The sequence below is a fragment of the Mytilus edulis genome, chromosome 14 (genome assembly GCF_963676685.1).
Source record: "Mytilus edulis chromosome 14, xbMytEdul2.2, whole genome shotgun sequence".
Taxonomy (NCBI): domain Eukaryota; kingdom Metazoa; phylum Mollusca; class Bivalvia; order Mytilida; family Mytilidae; genus Mytilus; species Mytilus edulis.
The window spans coordinates 26,216,602-26,233,781 of NC_092357.1; the positions used below are offsets into that span (position 1 = coordinate 26,216,602).

The 17,180-nt window shown below is 30.4% G+C and overlaps 1 protein-coding gene across 2 annotated transcripts in view; it reads right to left on the reverse strand.

The window, feature by feature from the left end:
- Nucleotides 1-991: 991 nt before the first annotated feature.
- Nucleotides 992-17,180, reverse strand: part of LOC139502886 (cardioacceleratory peptide receptor-like) — a 33,402-nt gene continuing 17,213 nt past the window's right edge. For both annotated transcript variants that reach the window (XM_071292529.1, XM_071292530.1), the window contains exons 2-7: nt 8,944-9,052; nt 8,042-8,171; nt 5,881-6,206; nt 4,761-4,896; nt 4,307-4,393; nt 992-1,825 (exon numbers count right to left, since the gene is read on the reverse strand). In XM_071292529.1, coding sequence (XP_071148630.1) covers nt 1,581-1,825; nt 4,307-4,393; nt 4,761-4,896; nt 5,881-6,206; nt 8,042-8,171; nt 8,944-9,030 — 1,011 coding nt within the window. In that variant the 5' untranslated portion in view covers nt 9,031-9,052 and the 3' untranslated portion in view covers nt 992-1,580. The remainder of the gene's footprint in view (nt 1,826-4,306; nt 4,394-4,760; nt 4,897-5,880; nt 6,207-8,041; nt 8,172-8,943; nt 9,053-17,180) is intronic.

The following is a 17,180-nucleotide window of genomic DNA, read 5'->3' on the forward strand; positions in this document are numbered from 1 at the left end:
TTCATTTGATGTGTTTAAACTTTGGATTTTGGCAATTTTTAGAATTTTGCGCGGAGTTCAGAATTGTTTGTTAATTTACTTTTCTTGTTATTATCTATGTATCAGAGGAACCTCATAAAAGTTAAAAAAAAAAAAAAGAAAAAGAAAATTCATGACTCTTACATTTGATTAATATTATTGGTTTTTGAATAGGTGTTATAACAAATTTAGTTGGAATGCCCCTTTGAACTTCGCAACCTCTCTGTATCCTTTAAGTATGGAGCGACCTGAATGGTAATTGCATTATCTGGGACTATGTGTTTACACAGTTTGAACTGAAGGTTCAGTTACTAGTTACATAGTACTCTTGTTTACATCACATTAGTATTTGCATATACCTTGACATAATATTTAGTCATTGACACTGCAATAATGCTAACCGTTGAAAAGAAACAGGAAAGGAATAACATCAATACAAATTAATGGAACCTGTAAATTGGGAAAACATACAAAATGTTGGATTTGTTAGAAACTATCGATTAATTGCATACATGTCAATAAAAAGAGTAGAGCAACACGAACCAAGACAAAAGTTGAACATTGTTAATTCATATAAAAGAAGATGTGGTATTATTGCCAATTATACATACAACTCACAATAGACCAAATGAAACAGAGATTAACAGCTATAGGTCACCGTACCGCCTAAAAAAAAGCCCATACCACATAGTCTCATGTAAAGGGCAACAGAAATAAAAATATAAAATATAAAATAATTCAAACGAGTAAACTAACGCACTTATCCATCTACAAAAAAAATAAAAATGAACGAAACAGAAATGTGTAACATAGCATCATGTAACAACCACTGACTTTCATGCCCCTGACTTGAGACAGGCATATTCACAGTCAGTATGCTAAAGTGAAAAACATATTCACAAGTGTAAGTATTTAAAAGCACATATTGTCTATTTTGTATTATTTGTATGGAAATAAGCAAACATATGCATTCTTTAAGTTTAAACATATTTATTTATAGAGTATTGGGAAAAAAGATATAACAACTTCTAATAAACCCTCTCACCGTTGCGGATGCAAGTGCTGCCGTGTAGCAGCATTTGTATGCTCTTTTGTGAAATCTTCAAGGTTGTCTTTTCCGTGCAAGAGATATTGCTCTCTCCTAACATGAGCCAGTCATTTAGCAATCACTTCCGACCAACTATCCTCGTTTATCAAGACCATATTCGCAAATGGTGTCAATGGAAAGCCGAAAATTAAATCCCAAAAATGTTCTCCCTGAAACTGGGATCGAATTAGGAACCTTTGTGTTGGTAGTCCGATGCGTTAACCACTTCACCACAATTTTCTTTAAAATGTATTGTAGCTGTTTTTTTTTAATTAATGTTCCGTCGTTCCTGGGCCTGAACTTCTTTCTTCGCTTTTTTTCTTTAGCTAAACTGAGGAGTCTTGTGTTGTCAAAGTTTTTCTACCTAACAATGCTCAAACAACTATATGCCATATCATTTTTTATAACTTTCTACTCAGTTAATAAAATGCACCATAAGATCTTATGTATATAGAGAAATAATGCTTACAACAATCTAGCTACCCAAAGATATTGTTTCTGTTTCGGTTTTAAAAGTTGTTCCACTAAACACTTTTTTCTTTGTCTTATTCTTCTTGGAACGAAACATTTTCTGGTTGAAAATAAGAAACAGTAAAGGATTAGCCAGGCTGTTTACCGGAGCAAGTAAATAGAGTATATGAAACCAAAGCCCATATTCTGCTATTCCATGGTGTGTTATGACTGCTGCGATTGTAATTGGAGCCCAGCAAATAATGTATGCTGTAAAAATATTTGTGAAATGATATTATTATTAATTGAAATCACATTAAGTAGCCTTTTTTCATGAATATATACATATATATTTCAGAGTCATGATACTTATAATAAAAATTAACATGCATTGTTAGTACTATTGAAATAGATACTAATACAATGTAGCTCGCAGGAGGATAAATGTTTTGCACCAGTTTAGACGAGTTGTATATACATAATATACACAGCCATGTATCACCATCATTGTTGGCGATTCGATGGATAAATTTGTTGTAGAGTTGTTACTGACTCAGACGTACTTGTAAAATATAATTATTTTCTGTGATTGTATCTTGCATTATTTGTAGGATCCTTTTCGAAATTTGGTGACTATGTGGAACGCATCTATCCCATCGAGCTAGCGATAAAGGAGACTACAGATACAGTTAAGTCGGACTCATATCTTGACTTACATCTAGAAATTGACAATGAGGGTCGGTTGAAAACAAAACTTTTCGAGAAAAGAGATGATTTCAGCTTTCTTATTATGAACTTTCCATTTCTAAGTAGCAACATTCCAGCGGCACCTGCATACGGGGTATATTTCTCCCAACTGATACGATATTCCTGTGCTTGCATTTCCTATCATAATTTTCTTGATAGAGGGTTGCTGCTCACAAGGAAGCTATTAAACAAAGAGTTCCAAATGGTGAAGTTGAAATCATCCCTTCGTATATTTTACGGACGCCATCACGAGTTTGTTGACCGTTATGGAATAACCGGTTCACAAATGATATCGGATATGTTCATTACGTCGTAACTATAATCTCCTTCCCTTTCATGAATAAGACCTACCGAATTAGACTATTTACCGGATTTGTTATCACATAAGCAACACGACGGGTGCCACATGTAGGGCAGGATCTGCTTACCTTCCGGAGCACCTGAGATCACCCCTAGTTTTTTGGTAGGGTTCGTGTTGTTTATTCTTTGGTTTTCTATGTTGTGTCATGTGTGCTGTTGTTTGTTTGTCTTTTTCATTTTTAGCAATGGCGTTGTCAGTTTGTTTTAGATTTATAAGTTTGACTGTCCCTTTGGTATCTTTCGTCCCTCTTTTACTATAGATAATTTAGCTGATCTGTAACAATAACATCTCCATGCATTATATAACATGTACTGTAGTACGACGCTAGATTAAAACTGACGAGAAAATGTAACACACGGCCACCGAAAACTTTATTATTGTGAAGCCGAGGTGATCGTGTGGTCTAGCCGGAAGGATACAGTGCAGGCGATTTGGTGTCACGATATCTCAGTAGCATAGGTTCGAATCCCAGCGAGGGAAGAACGAAAAATTTGGTAAAACAAATTTACAGATCTAACATTGTTGGGTTGATGTTTAGACGAGTTGTATATACATAATGTACACATCCATGTATCACCATTATTGCTGGTGATCCGATGGATAAATCTGTTGTAGAGTTGTCACTGACTCAGACGTACTTATAAATATAATTATGTTCTGTGATTGTATCTTGAATTGTTGGGTTGATATTTAAACGAGTCGTATTTATATATATTTGCATTGTTTAAGCTCGTATACTATCTGTTGTCTCCTTGTGTATACACCATAGCAGGACACGTGTTTTGTTTTTCTTTATTCTTTTGATCTTTTAAATCTAATTATTCGACTGATCATTGCTTTGTTTTTTTCCGTTTAGTTGACATTCCACTACTCATGTTGTAGCAGACATTTGTTTAGAATATAATTTTTTTTTTACATTGATGACAAAGGTAGATGTTGTATTAAAAGATATTTTTTCTGAAGATTTAAATTTGAAATTGTCTTTTGTTTCATTGTACTGATTGTAATTTCAATAAACACTTGTTCAGGCAAAATAAAAAAATCGTTATATTGTTGATATTTGATACATATTTGTTCTTGTATATCTGTTTTGTGAAATACTGACTTTTGGTTGCATTTAAGTATATATACAACACGTGTCCTTAAATAAAAAAGAGCAGACATTTGCAATGTTCTGTTTTTTTTTTTTTTTGTTTTTTTTTTTATCTTAGAAGGTGACAGAGGAATGATATATAGGACCAAGCTTTATACAGTTTATTTTAATAATAACACAATATCAAGAATATCAGTATTGTAGAAACCAAATAGCGTGTTTCACGAATGATCATAAAATACACAATTGTACATTGTATGTCGTTATTTCCTGTAATAAACAATAGCATTTACCCAAAGAATGCATGTTAAAAAGTGTAATTATGGTAATTTTACTTCAGGTAGCTCCCCCTCAAAATGAAGATTTCCGTAAGCAATTATTCCTTTAAAACAATTAAATATAATGTCTAACTAATGCCTAGACACCAGTATTGTAATGTATATTAAAAGATAAATATTGCAAATCAAAATAATTTGTTTTTAGATTTATCAATTGCCTCCGTCTCATGTATAAATAATGCAAAAAAGGGTGCAAAAAATATAATTCTTACCAAATACAACAACGCATAGTAGTTTGATGGTCCTGATCTTTGCCTTTGATATGCTTCTATTTCTTACATTTGTATCACAACCATTATCTATAATAAGTAATCATATTTTCTACAAACCATGCTTTATTAACAAATTATATTTAATAAAATCAACAGTCCTTGAAAATTCAGAAAAACGAAAGAATGGTATAAGTTTCTTTTTTATTATTTTTTTAGGAAACTATTAAGATATTATTTGATACTAGGGTTATATGCATGCTACCTTATACAAGGTATGGTATGAAGTATGATAACATCTGTGTTTTGGTTTGCCTTTTTTACAAGATTTCATTGTTAATCGTTTGCAGTTTTTTTTAATACTTTTGATTCAATAACAACTTTGAATTTTCATCCTGAATGCTCATTAGAGTGAAGACATAGACTGGAAACATTGTCTGTATTTTACAATACTCACCTGTATCATTGTTTTTACCACGTAAGAATCCATTCCTTTCCCGACCACGTATTGTAAAAATTATGACAATGTAGCATACTGTTATGATTACGATTGGTAGTATGATTATAGTGGCAAGATCTGCATAAAGGAATACCTACAACAAATAAAAAAAATCAAGCAAACAATAGTATATGATCAATGAAGATTACAATTCACATTCAATTTAAAACAGTCAACAAAACCAACCAATCCATAATTAGATCGGACAACATAAATCCTTCCCCAGTACTATATCGAATGAATCCTCACAATTTACCTTTTTGTTACTGCTAAATCAATCTTGAAAGTAAAACAAATTAAAAATAGAACCACGCTTGTATTATTTTAAAATTCCATAGTTTACGCAGGCTCAGTATGAACAACGCAGACTGCATAAAAATACTGTCCAATTTGAACTGGTATATTACTATAATAGCAAATTCGACGAAGATAGATTGATTACAACGTAATCTGAGTATCAATGCATTCCATATACATATGACCGTCTATTTGAACTGGTATCAATTTTAACTGGACGGCAGACGAAAGTTGCGTAATAAAACCTTTTAAATTTTTGAAATGTCGCTCTCTCTCTAACACTGCCTAAGCAATCAAACCTAAATTATGTATAGGAAAAATAATTGAACTTGCATTTATCCCATTGCACCTGATTTCACTCCCGGCTTTTAGTGGAGCTCTTTTTATACATTATTTATAACCGTTGATGTAAATTTCCTTTGGATATGTGAGTCGTTCTTTACTCCTTGGTTTTGATTGTTATTGTCTTTTGATTACTGCTATTCTATTTTGAACTAAACATCTTAGTTTATAAGTTTAAGTTTACGATTTGAAAGACAATAACGACAGAGCATTCCGTCTTAGTATAGTTAACTAAACATATTATATCATAAATGGTGCTAGAAAGAATTGTGATCCCTCGTACAATTTTTTCAACCTTTGATTCGACTCGGTTAACAATGTTTTTGTGAGGTAAATATTCTCATTTTCACCTTTTCAGCAATGTGTTATTGAGATAGTATATAAATTTGAAACACATATTCATACCCAGCCCTTAGCAATTTGTATAAAAACAACTTACTAAACTTGGAGCATCATGCGTACAGTAGATATCCTCTTCGTTGTATGTACCAAACACTCCGTAAGGAATTGCAAGGATACATCCAATAACCCATGCCGACAATACCATGCCATAGCGGTATAGTTTGCCCTTAGAAGCAGCGGCTAATGGTCTTACAATAACATATGCACGGTCAATTGATAACACAACAATTGCATAAGTTGACATATAAAACGGAACCATTGAAAAATACACATAGTATATATAACACACATAGGGATTCCATGGCACATCAAACCAATTAAATAGGGTTTCTGGTAGTACAAAAAATACACCTACACAAAAATCTGAAAATAAAAAATATAGAGCGGTATTCACATATGTGTATAGTAGTATGAAACTTTTGCTTTTTGTAAATCGGTTTTCATTCTTTTAGTAGTGTGTGCTCACGACTGATTTTGATATATATTGGTGTTCGTAAATATATTTTGACTGTCTTAATGTTACCAGGTTCACATTAAATCATTTTATCAATTCCAATGACGATGTACCCTTTTATTACACGTATATTCAATTTGGTTTTATATGAAGTTCACGATGTTCAATATATTATATCGTGGGGTTTGCCTTTTTTATTCTTTCTGCATATGTTGTCTAAATTTACCAATGAGACGATATGAGAATTTGCTATGAATTAGCGCTCTTGGTTGTCTTGAACACAATTCGTATGTGTACGATCCTCAGTTTGTCTGATATTTAGTTTGCAATTGCATTGTGTTTAATAATTACCCTTCATGATTTGAAAATGCGGATATTGGGAATCCATCATTGACCCCAAAAGCAGAACATATGTACATGTACAGCCACCAAAATCCCAAAAAAACCCATGCAAATGAACATCGCTTATCTTGCTTTTGTATCACGAAGTCACTGTGTAGCCTTTAAGACGTAACATACAAACTCTAATGTCATTACGAGAGGTACTCTAGCATTTGCCAATGATTTTAGAAACTGTTCGGGACAAAAAGGCAGACTGTATATCAAATTCCTGTCCTTTGCTGTTGATTGCTTTTTTAACTTGTTGTCATATTTTAAACATATTTAGTAGACGAGAGAAACTTTCAAAGTTCCAAATTGATAAGCATTGACATTAATTTAAATATATCTTTGTTTTTACTATATTAAACATATCTATTTAGAACGGTTAACATAACAGATTCATAAATCAATCACTCAAAGACATACATTTGCAATATCATATCGATATATTATTTCTAAGTCTGAGGCAAAAATAGATCTTTTAAATTGTAAAGCTAAGAAGTAGTTCTAAATGATTTTACATATGGTATAATTGACATAATCACCTTCTTTGTTCAATGAATGTATATCTTGGCAGAAATGACAAAGTAGCATCATATATTGATCAGTTGTAATTGTATTTGCACTTTAGAAAGCTGTTGAATACATTATCCAAAATTTCTTAGGTAAAATTTTTCGTGTAAAACCAAAATAGTAATAGATTATATTCTACTGGATGATAAGTCAAACGAAATATGTTTTAAAATATTTCTGATGAGAGAATATTTAGATAAAAAAAAAAGATTAAATTGAGTTGAAAGGATTTCTCATTATTATTTGGGCTTAATGAACTAATCCGGAAATATACTTCCGTATAATTGAACACTCATGAAAGATAAAATGCTTATATTTTGTTACTTACGCAAGTTGTGTGTTAATGCATTGTTAGTCTCTACAGGTGCGCTCAAATCAAGACAGATTAAAAGCTGTGCCAAATATGAACTTGAACATTAACAGATCATTTAAATAAAAAAAAAATGTTTTAGAAGCTGTTATACATATACATTTAGATTATAACATGTAGGCTTAGATGTGAAAAAAATCTAGGGTTTCGGATAGTTTTTACATGGAATTAACAGTAAATCAACAGAACTGACTACATCAAATATATTTCATATCAATACCAAAGTGCTTACTTAAAGATTGAATACATGATCTAGAATATTTCTGAGCTGGTGGCCACAAAACTTCGTCATAGAACACTGGGTTATCATTTCGTAACTGCAATACATCAGTCTAAATGGAGTTTTCATGTAAATTGTTTCATACCATCATACAATATCGATTCCGAATCATTCCATTGTAGATCTATACTATTTCTTACCTGCAATAGCTAGGTTAGTTACGAAAAATCGCATTCTTGATTTAGGATTTCTTGAAATCAGAAGCACCACCACCAAAAGGTTGAAAAATATTATTCCAAGGAGAATGATCAAGGAAATCCATTTGAGACCCTGTAATAGATTGATTCGCAATAATAAATATGATTTTACTGACTGCGTGATTAAAATTTTTTGATTAGGATAAGGTTTCCCAAAATTTATATAATGAATAATGTATTTTTTTTTGTATAAGAGAGGCACCACATACTAAAAGAATATTCACTGTCAAAATAAACATACAATGCAATGGCAACCCGTAGATGCCTCTTATATGGTGCTTCACATTTGAGGAAACAAAACACGGGAATGCAGTTAAGATTATTGGAACATATTCGTCGTCGTATGTGAAACAGATATTCAGTAATGGTCAACCAACTTTAATGGCTTACATAAGAGCAGCAGCACTATATCAATGAAATCATGATAAATACGAATGCCCTAAAATATTATCATCTAGAAGTTAAGTATTCAATATGCAGTCTTTACAGACATGTTGCTACAAAGAACTGGAAACATAAAAATATGTGGTATGATTGCCAATGAAACAACTCTTCATAAGAGATCAATTGAAACAATATTTAACAATTATAGGTCACCGAACGGCCTTTAATAATGAGCAAGACTAAACACATAGTCAGCTTTCAAAGACCCCTAAATGAAATATGTAAATTAATTCAAACGAGAGTATTGACGGTCTAAGTAATGTACAAAAAAAAACAACAACAAAAAAATATATAGCTCAGCAACAAACGACAACCCCTAAATAACAGTCTCTTTTATAACTTGTTGATTTAATTGTATGAAGTTAACAATTATTTGCTTGACTTGAAATATAATATATTACCTGAGATTCTTGTAAGTCAGTTGTCACTGTTTCATTCCAAGCTTTACTCCCGTTTATTTGAATTGTCATATTACTTAAGAACGCCATTGTTTCTAAGATCAAAGTAAGCCTACCAATTAAAAAGAAACAAGTAAGCAAAAACAGTTATGTAACGTGTAATGTATAAACAAAAGGTAATTAGAATAACAGAAGTTCAAACCTCTGATTATATATACATTAATGTGGTCGTTTGCTATTATTATCAATTCTTCAGATATACAATTAACAGTTGTGTTGCACTGTTATACATCAATGAGCCCGGAATATGTAACTTATTGCATATCGGCTGAGACAGGAATCAATATCTATCAGATGATTGTTTTGACGGCATCATAAAACGAGAAAGAAAATCGCAGTGAAGACTTTAACATTGTTTATACCGAGAAAAACATTTTAATAAAGCAAATTCCATCATTATAGAAAAGATTAAGTTTATGTTTTACAAAGAAGTTAGTCCAACTTCTCATGAGAAAATGTTACAAAAATGTAGGTTTATTTCGCACCTCACCTATGATTGTATTTTTTTTAAGTCCTTAAATCTCAAAACTAACAGTATTTTAAATCAAGTTTTTAGTCAAAAAGTTAAATTAAAATGCTGGAGATTTTTTTCAACGGATTAATGCCCTAAGATTGCTGTCAATTGCAACTGTGACACAATTTTGCATATTTCACCAAACAGATTTTTACAAAAACATCCCTGACCAGAAGATCAACTATATAGTAACTTCAATCCCTTCGATTATTTGCTAACACTCTAGTACGCTGCCACGAGACAATAATGTTGTGTGTGCTTTTCAGAAAAAAAAAATCACCAATACTCTTTAATATTTTGGTACCATCATTTTCTTTAAACAATTATAGATATTGACTTTTCAAACAAAACAGATACATGTTCAGTTGACCCTAACCTTTATGCATTTGTCTGTTCGTTTGTAAATATGAATGTTCGTGTTTTTGTCAAACGTACACTAATAAAAAATTAACAATTTTTCAGTAAAATGTTCAAAGAATCTTATACTCCTGATGACGTGTGCATCTATACATAAGATCTAAATGCAATACTATTTTCCTTTGCAATCTATATAAATGTAATATATAGACAATTACTGGGAGCAAGGTACGTTTTGTAGTTTTATATTTAGATATATTAACCAAGGACATAATTCCATATTCCAGAACTTCTACATACATTGGCATAGATTCACCTACACAGAAAATTTGATTTTTAGAAATATATCGTAATAGTTTTAACAAAAACATGATATTATATTTTGTTTTCAACAAATTAAAGTAATCTGTTGAATAATTCATGGCAGGTGGTTTTGATATGAGATAACCATATCAGCAGTCAATCAGGAATAAACCCTGATGCTTCACGTCTTGCTTCATTTAAAATTTAAAAATCAAGTTTAATATCTGATATTATCGCAAAAAGATCAAATGAACATGTTTGCAGATTTTTGTATATATGTAACACTGATGAGAAGTTGTACGACCCTTCGTAGTTGCCGTACTCATCGAAAGCTAGGAAACATATGTTATTTAACTGTAAGATTTCTTTTGTGGTATTTGAAATAAAACTTCCACTATTATGAGTGCATATCAAGTTTCAGATGGGGCTTATCTTTCTTTTCATTTTTTGACTGGTTAGACAGACTGTTGTCTGTATTTGCCTATTTTTGTTCTCATAGTCATTTTATTGTACTTTTTTTATCTACTAAGCATTTTTTTTTATCTCTTTTACATTGAATTCTCCATGACCGTTTAATAATATTTTATCACAATATTCGATTGCAACTAAACTTTTGCGGTTTTATAGATATGTATTGTAGAGCTTTCGTTATTTTGCTGGACACTCCTTTTTTATTTAAAGATATGCGTAACTAGTTAAAAAAAATCTTACTGAACACTTCAAGATTAGCAACAGAAATATTAAGGATATTTGACAAAATTGCAAAAAAAAATATTCTTTAATGTTTCAACGTTATTCTCTAAAAGGTTTGAATGTAATACAAATGTATCATGAAAAATCAAGTGACCTTGAATCAAGTCAATGGTTACCTCTGTTCTATCCGCCGTCCTTATCAAACTTTATGATATAAAAAAAAATCTCATTTTCTGTATAGTTCATTGATATGGAATTAAACCAGACAACTGCCTTAATATGTCTTGAAAGCGGAAAGCATTTAAGTCGGGTAGATAAAGAGAAGATGCAGCGTACAAATAAGTATGACAAACGGATCGTATAAACACGTCAAGGTAAGAACAATTCTAAGAAATGACTAAGATGAATGACATCGTTTAGTTTTAGTCACTACGCGGAGAACAACAGTTGTGCTCGTAACACCAATCCCAGTATTTCGATTGGTTGAAACAGAAAAAAGTTCGTAAAGCTATTCCCTTTATGATTGAATTGCGTTTGCGTCATACAGCTGAACACTATTTTTCGTATTATGTATGATAAAAGCACACCATTATTTTCAACTACCAGTTTAAAACGCAGTTATTCATCCCCTGGAGAAATCAGAATATCACAGGTATGAATTGTAACTTTTTTGCTCTATAATATGGATTTTATGTGGTCTTATTCAACTATCGCCTAGGCTTCGAATTAATATATCCTTGTTATTGAAAATTTTATTCCTTTTTTTTCGGCATGGGAATAGACTTATCATAATTCTGATTAGAAAACGTAAACTAATATTTTAACACTAGTTTATTCAAACTATGTATAGCCTAATGATTGTATGTTCATGTTGTCAGATGTTGATTGGTATTTATTTGACAATTTATCTTATCAGTCAAAGAGAAAACGATTTGAAGACATTGTTTTGTTGTTAAAAATGAGACTAATCCACCAGAGACTGAAATATAATTATATTCACCCCTACAGTCAGAAGATATTCCAATTAATCAATACGTAAAAGTCATAATAAATCTACGATGAAGTCTATGTATGATGATATGTTCAATAGGTGCTAAAATTTAGACTCAAGATAGGCTACATAGTAGGGATCCTAGCAGAGTTGTAACAAGGGTTTTAACACATGTAGGCAGTATGGCCTTTTTAATAAACGTTACACGACGTAGATTTTCATGTTATAGTCGGACCCTGCAATGGAGACACAGGAATTAATTCATGTACCCCGGGTACCTTTCGAGCAAGATAACTGTTGTTGTAAAGCTCACATAACAAAATGTTATCTAATAGTTCAATACTATGTATGTTGCATATGTTTTTTTTTTGTTGCACTTTAGTGTGTCTGTTGTTTCGTTATTTCCCTCTGTTTTATTCTAATTTTTAACCCGGATCATTTTACTCTCAATCGATTATTGACCTTTGTACAACAGTATACCTATCGTGTCTACAACTTGAAATCTTCTCTAAACATTTCGCTTGTTTAAGGTTAACATTCCCGCTCCGATCGGTTACCTTCTTTTGCTAACATAAACGTACCTTTGTCTCTGTTGGGTAGTTGTAAGTTTGGCAATCATACATTTGTAAAACATCTTCGTAACATAATATTGACTTTACAGATACAATTGGATTAAATTGGATTTTAACTCTTAAATTGATATACTTGTCACGCAATTTTCATTAAAGAAATGCATGACGGTCGTAAAGGAGTTTACATTATAGAGAATAATGGATCAACACAACGTCTTTTTTTGATTTTCCTGGCATTTTTATATCTACGATTATATGGAAAATAGTCCAAGACAGGGATGGGGTAATCGTAATCGATTGTAATTGATTACATTTTTTCAAGTAGACATTTTCGATTACATGTAATCGTAATTTAATCGATTACAGCAAAAATTTGGATGTAATCATCGATTACTTTTCGATTACATTTCGATTACTTTAGTAAAAAAGTTTGATGAAAAATAACCTATTTCAGAGGAAAATATGTATGTTATCACTTTGTGGTACAGATAAATATTATGCATCAATATTACTTTAGAGTTAAGCAACTGCCATATTTCTATCTATTGTCTCAAGCTGCATTTTGAGCAACCAGATCCTATACCTTAATTTACTTTATATCTAGCTTTTGAAACAAATGGATGTATGTGCTTGTCAATAATTCAAGAGCTTTTATATTAAAACAAGAAAATAGATTTGAAATAATAAAATAAGATTTTAAATAAGAAATGTGTCTGTCTTTCGTTAAGTTCTGTACTACATTTTTTAAAAGTAGTAAGCTTATTTGTATTAAATTTCCTGAAAACATCATTTTCAATCAGAGTTGAAATTAAAGCTTAGAATAGATAAACAGTTGATTTCTTAAATGTTATGATATACATGTATATAAATTAAATTAAAAAAGAACACAAAATCCTTTTAACAATGAACCAATGGCAATGCATAGCAATTCTTTTTAGAAATAGATACATGTATCCCTTTGACACTGTAAATATATTTTGTATATAATTTGATTGAAGAAGTTAACAAATTTTAACAACACTCTTGCCTTTACTAATGAGATGATCAAAGGATTCTAATCAAAAACAAACACTTTTGTCTAATTAAGAAGGAAATTTACAATATTTAGCCCCAGGTAATAAATTGTACTCCAGTGGCAGTTAAATAATCTGTAATTAGGGTGGTTATTCAAACAAAAGGTTTAAATAATGCATGTCATTATAAAAATAAATTTTGATCTTAAAAATTAGCTTACCTAATTAACTATTCTACATTTTTTATATTTCCTTAAACATTATATTTAACTATGCTAAAATAATTTGTTTTAAAGAGTAAAACAAAAAAGCTAACTTAAGTCAGTAAGAAAGTTTTTTTTTTAAACAATTAGTTATGAATATATAATTGATTATTGCAATGCGATGACATCTTTCATTTATGTTAAAAGTAAAAAATTCAAGATTTTTTTAAGATTTCTAATCTTCATCAAGAGATTTGATCAAAAAACAACTATTAACTTATAATTTAGAAACAATGCTTTGAATGATGCATTTGGTAAAGATCTTAATTTCCACTATACAAATGTTGAGCAATATAATTGTATTTTACTCATATGATTTTTTGTTGAAATGTTGACGTATGTAATTGACAGTAATCGAAAAGTAATGTAATTACTTTTGATAAAGTAATCGATTGTAATCGATTACATACTAAAATTTGAGTAATCGATTATTAATCGATTGCACAAAAATGTTTCATGTAATCGATTATTAATCGATTACATTTGTCAGTAATCGTGCCCATCCCTGGTCCAAGAATATAAAAAATAAAGCATTATGGGGCGTGATAATGCAAAGCATAGAATTGAATTACATACAATAAGGGAATATATACAGAATGAATATCATATATCCAGGCTTCTGTATTTGAACTGTATACTCCTTTCATTTGGCCTTTCTGTTGTATTGTCTATCTGTATACGTTGATCGTGTAAAATTAGATATCTGCATTTGTATCAAACATCAAACATCAATCATTTCTTATACTTAATCTTTGACACTTTTGAGTGTCTAATTGCAATTAATGCTTTCTATTCACGATGATCTTGTAAGACAAATATAATAACAGTAAGTTATTGTTTTGAAGATTTTACTTACTTTCTCAAGAAAAACTAGTTTTATACTGAAAGCGTGAATAACTTAATATCCTTTGTACAAGACTCAATGCAAGCATAATCCATAATACTAATACAAACTGTTACAACAGTCATGTTATAAGCCTATAATTGGTGATAGTCTCAATTTTGCGAAAAAATAGAATAAAACTTTAACAATATATATCTAGTTTCAATTGTTTCATATATAGGTTGTTGAAGATAGATTTTGAAAAAAAACCAAAATAGATGATTTTTTTTGTCTGCGATCTATCGAATTTTTATGGATTAATTGGCAAAAAGTTTGATCGTTTTAAGGACTGTATACTAATTTCAAAAACACAAAATATCATCAGTGACGATCTTATCTCAGAGTGATATTCATCCTCTTCGGTATCAGCCGTTTGGCGTGATAACTGCCTGTTCAATCCCTATTAATAAATCCCTCATTGACATTCCTTTTTTATCTTCTATACACCAGAAATAAAGAGTGAAAAATATTTGAAGGGTTTATCGAAGAAATGCCTCTGACACGGTTGACATAGATAAGTTAAGAGATAAAAACAGTTATGCAAAAGCAACAAATATAAAAACGACACGACTATATAGTCCGACATTGTTTTAAAACCTGCAAATCAAACTAAAAAAAAAAAGATAATAAAAACTGTATTAAATGCCAACAGTATAAACCGGTATTTATTCTAGGGAATGATTTGTTTTTGGAAATTAAAAAAAAAAAAAAAAACTATCCATAGACTTCTATACAAACGGAGAAGTTTACCAACGTGTTGGTACAATAGTACCTAATACTAATAGTGTAAATGTATACAAAGTAGATGTCGTTTTCGGTAACATTTTATTTTAAAGTATTGATCAATAAAAAGGTAAGATAACATGAGTTTCTATTTACATAGATATGCAAACTGCATTCACCATCCTCACTGGTCACATGTGCAAAAAATTAAACAAACAAGTTCTTTGCAATATGTTTATCTATCTAACATCATATGTTTATGTGTGTATAACTTGGATTCGAATGTTTTAACACTTCATATAATTATAATTTATTACGCTTGTCATTTGACATAATAATTAAAGGAAAATCGATAATTTTAATGATCTAAAAATAATTATAAAACGCTTTGATGGAATTAAATAGGCCATACCTAAAAGTCGTATACAAATTGATTACAGACAGTTATCAATAAAATAAAATATGAATAATCACACTGGTTCAAATATTCGATATAGCCTTTTTGTGCTAATGCGGCGTAAAACAAACAAAACTCGATCAATCATATATAAAGTATATTAGCAGCAATATATAAATTTGAAAATACATACAATATAAAAATATTTATTTAAAATCCCACATTCATGGTGATTAAACAGTTTGCAACTCGTGAAAGTTAATTATTAGTCAGTGAAGGTTAAGATTATCTACCTGACACTGATTCTACGGATATGTGAAAGCCTTGAAGGTATTCGTATTGAAACGACATACATGTATGTATAATGATTGGAGTATACACTAGTATGTAAAGAAGTAAGAATGAAGTGTAAAAAGTGTCTATCATGATAATATAATCATATTGTGTCTTTTTCTGTTTTCTTTATAGATTCTTTTTTGATTATTTTAATGATTACATATGTAACCATACCTATCACACATGTTTTTTTTTAAATTGCAAGGATAAGAAGATAAGAAAACATGACAAAGGCTAATCAGTTCAAATGGATTAAAAATTAAAAAAAATGCAATATAATATTTGTTTTCCAGTAGTCCTGTAGATAGAGAATTCACACTTGAAATATATCACAGTTTTGGAAGTACACAAATGGAGTTAAGATTTTCTTAAACAAATAACAAAGAATAAATTATATCATTGGGAAATATGGTATCTTGTGGAGAGTTGTCTCATTTACAACCATACCACATTTTCTTTTTTATTGATAATACTTTTCAGTAAAAGGTATTTTATATAAAAAATCGCTGATTCCTGGTGTAATTATGCATCTTTAAATATTATTGTAATACAGTATTTTTTCCTACTGTAAATACATACAAGTATTATATAGAAAATTGCAAGGTTTATGGTCAGTTTTCAGATAAAATAACCAAAGACATCATCTTTAAATTAACGATACAACCTTTATTTGCCTCATTTTAAAACTTATACATCGAATTTGACGTACACGGTCATCTCAGTACCAGAATGTATGACAAACCAAACGAGACCATCTTCATTTTGAAATTATCATTTGCTTCCACTTTTTTGTAGCAATAAACCAACTCTAACTGCATAATATATAATATACATTTTCCAACTTAATCGGAATTCAAAGAGCATGCAACAACTACTCAGACACTGTAAAACATCACCAGGGTTTAAACAGACAGTTATTGAACAAGGGCTTTGTCAAAGAACTTCATCAGGAGGTACCAAGAACCTCTTTATAAATATGCCGTATTGCATTCAAAACTAATACACGATGGTCATGCAGTATTGATTCTGGTTAATGCCGTTGTGTATCATTTGTATAAAGTGTTATAGTATTCATTTATTTGTCTTGATGAATATTACTTTTACTTTTTAGTCGGTTTTTGTGGTATTCATTTTA